Raw genomic sequence first — 705 nt, forward strand, 5'->3', positions numbered from 1 at the left:
CCTCTCACAATTCAAAATCCATTTGCTTGACCATGCGCATTCACCACCCGTTGACCCTCGCTGCCTTGTGCGTCGTCTTGCACGAGTCGCTCGGTGCCGCCCAGCGTACGCTAGAGTGCCTGTATACGATCACTGCAACTTATATCTATCTACCAACTAGATTCAAACAACGTGGCTCGTCTGGAGCACTACAGGATCGCCGAAATCGAGCACTGGGAGAAGCGCCACCTTCGGAGTGATAGCCGCGGCCACCGCCACCACGCCCATCATGGACAAGTTATCGACAAGGAAAACAACAACTCGCAGGAGCAAGCCACGACTGGCAACAGCGTCGAGACCAACCAAGTGCCATCCACCGAGCCGACGAAAGACAAGACAACTCCGATGAAGAACGCTTTGTTCAAGTTGTTCCGCGAAAAGAAACTCAAAACCAAAAATGCTGGCAACGGGCATGCTCACGACGACGACGACGATTCGGATTTCTCCGATGATGACGTACCGACAAATGCTCCCACAGACGCTCCCACGGGCGCGCCTACTGATGCTCCGACCGATGCTCCGACCGTAGCACCCACCGACGCTCCTACCGACGCTCCCACCGAAGCACCTACCAACGCGCCTACCGGTACCGATGCCCCGACCGATGCTCCCACGGACGCCCCAGGTTGTCCCGACATTCGATTAGTTGCTGTCCGTTTCGTACGT

General features: G+C 56.5%; 1 protein-coding gene across 1 annotated transcript; it reads left to right on the forward strand.

Moving 5' to 3' along the window:
- Positions 1-5: 5 nt before the first annotated feature.
- SPRG_19749 (hypothetical protein) lies at positions 6-705 on the forward strand (the record flags this gene model as incomplete). Its single annotated transcript, XM_012344176.1, has 2 exons — positions 6-105; positions 161-705. Coding segments are annotated over exons 1-2 (618 nt in total), but the record flags the coding sequence as incomplete, so codon positions are not given.

Source organism: Saprolegnia parasitica, assembly GCF_000151545.1.
Source record: "Saprolegnia parasitica CBS 223.65 unplaced genomic scaffold supercont2.16, whole genome shotgun sequence".
Classification (NCBI taxonomy): domain Eukaryota; phylum Oomycota; class Saprolegniomycetes; order Saprolegniales; family Saprolegniaceae; genus Saprolegnia; species Saprolegnia parasitica.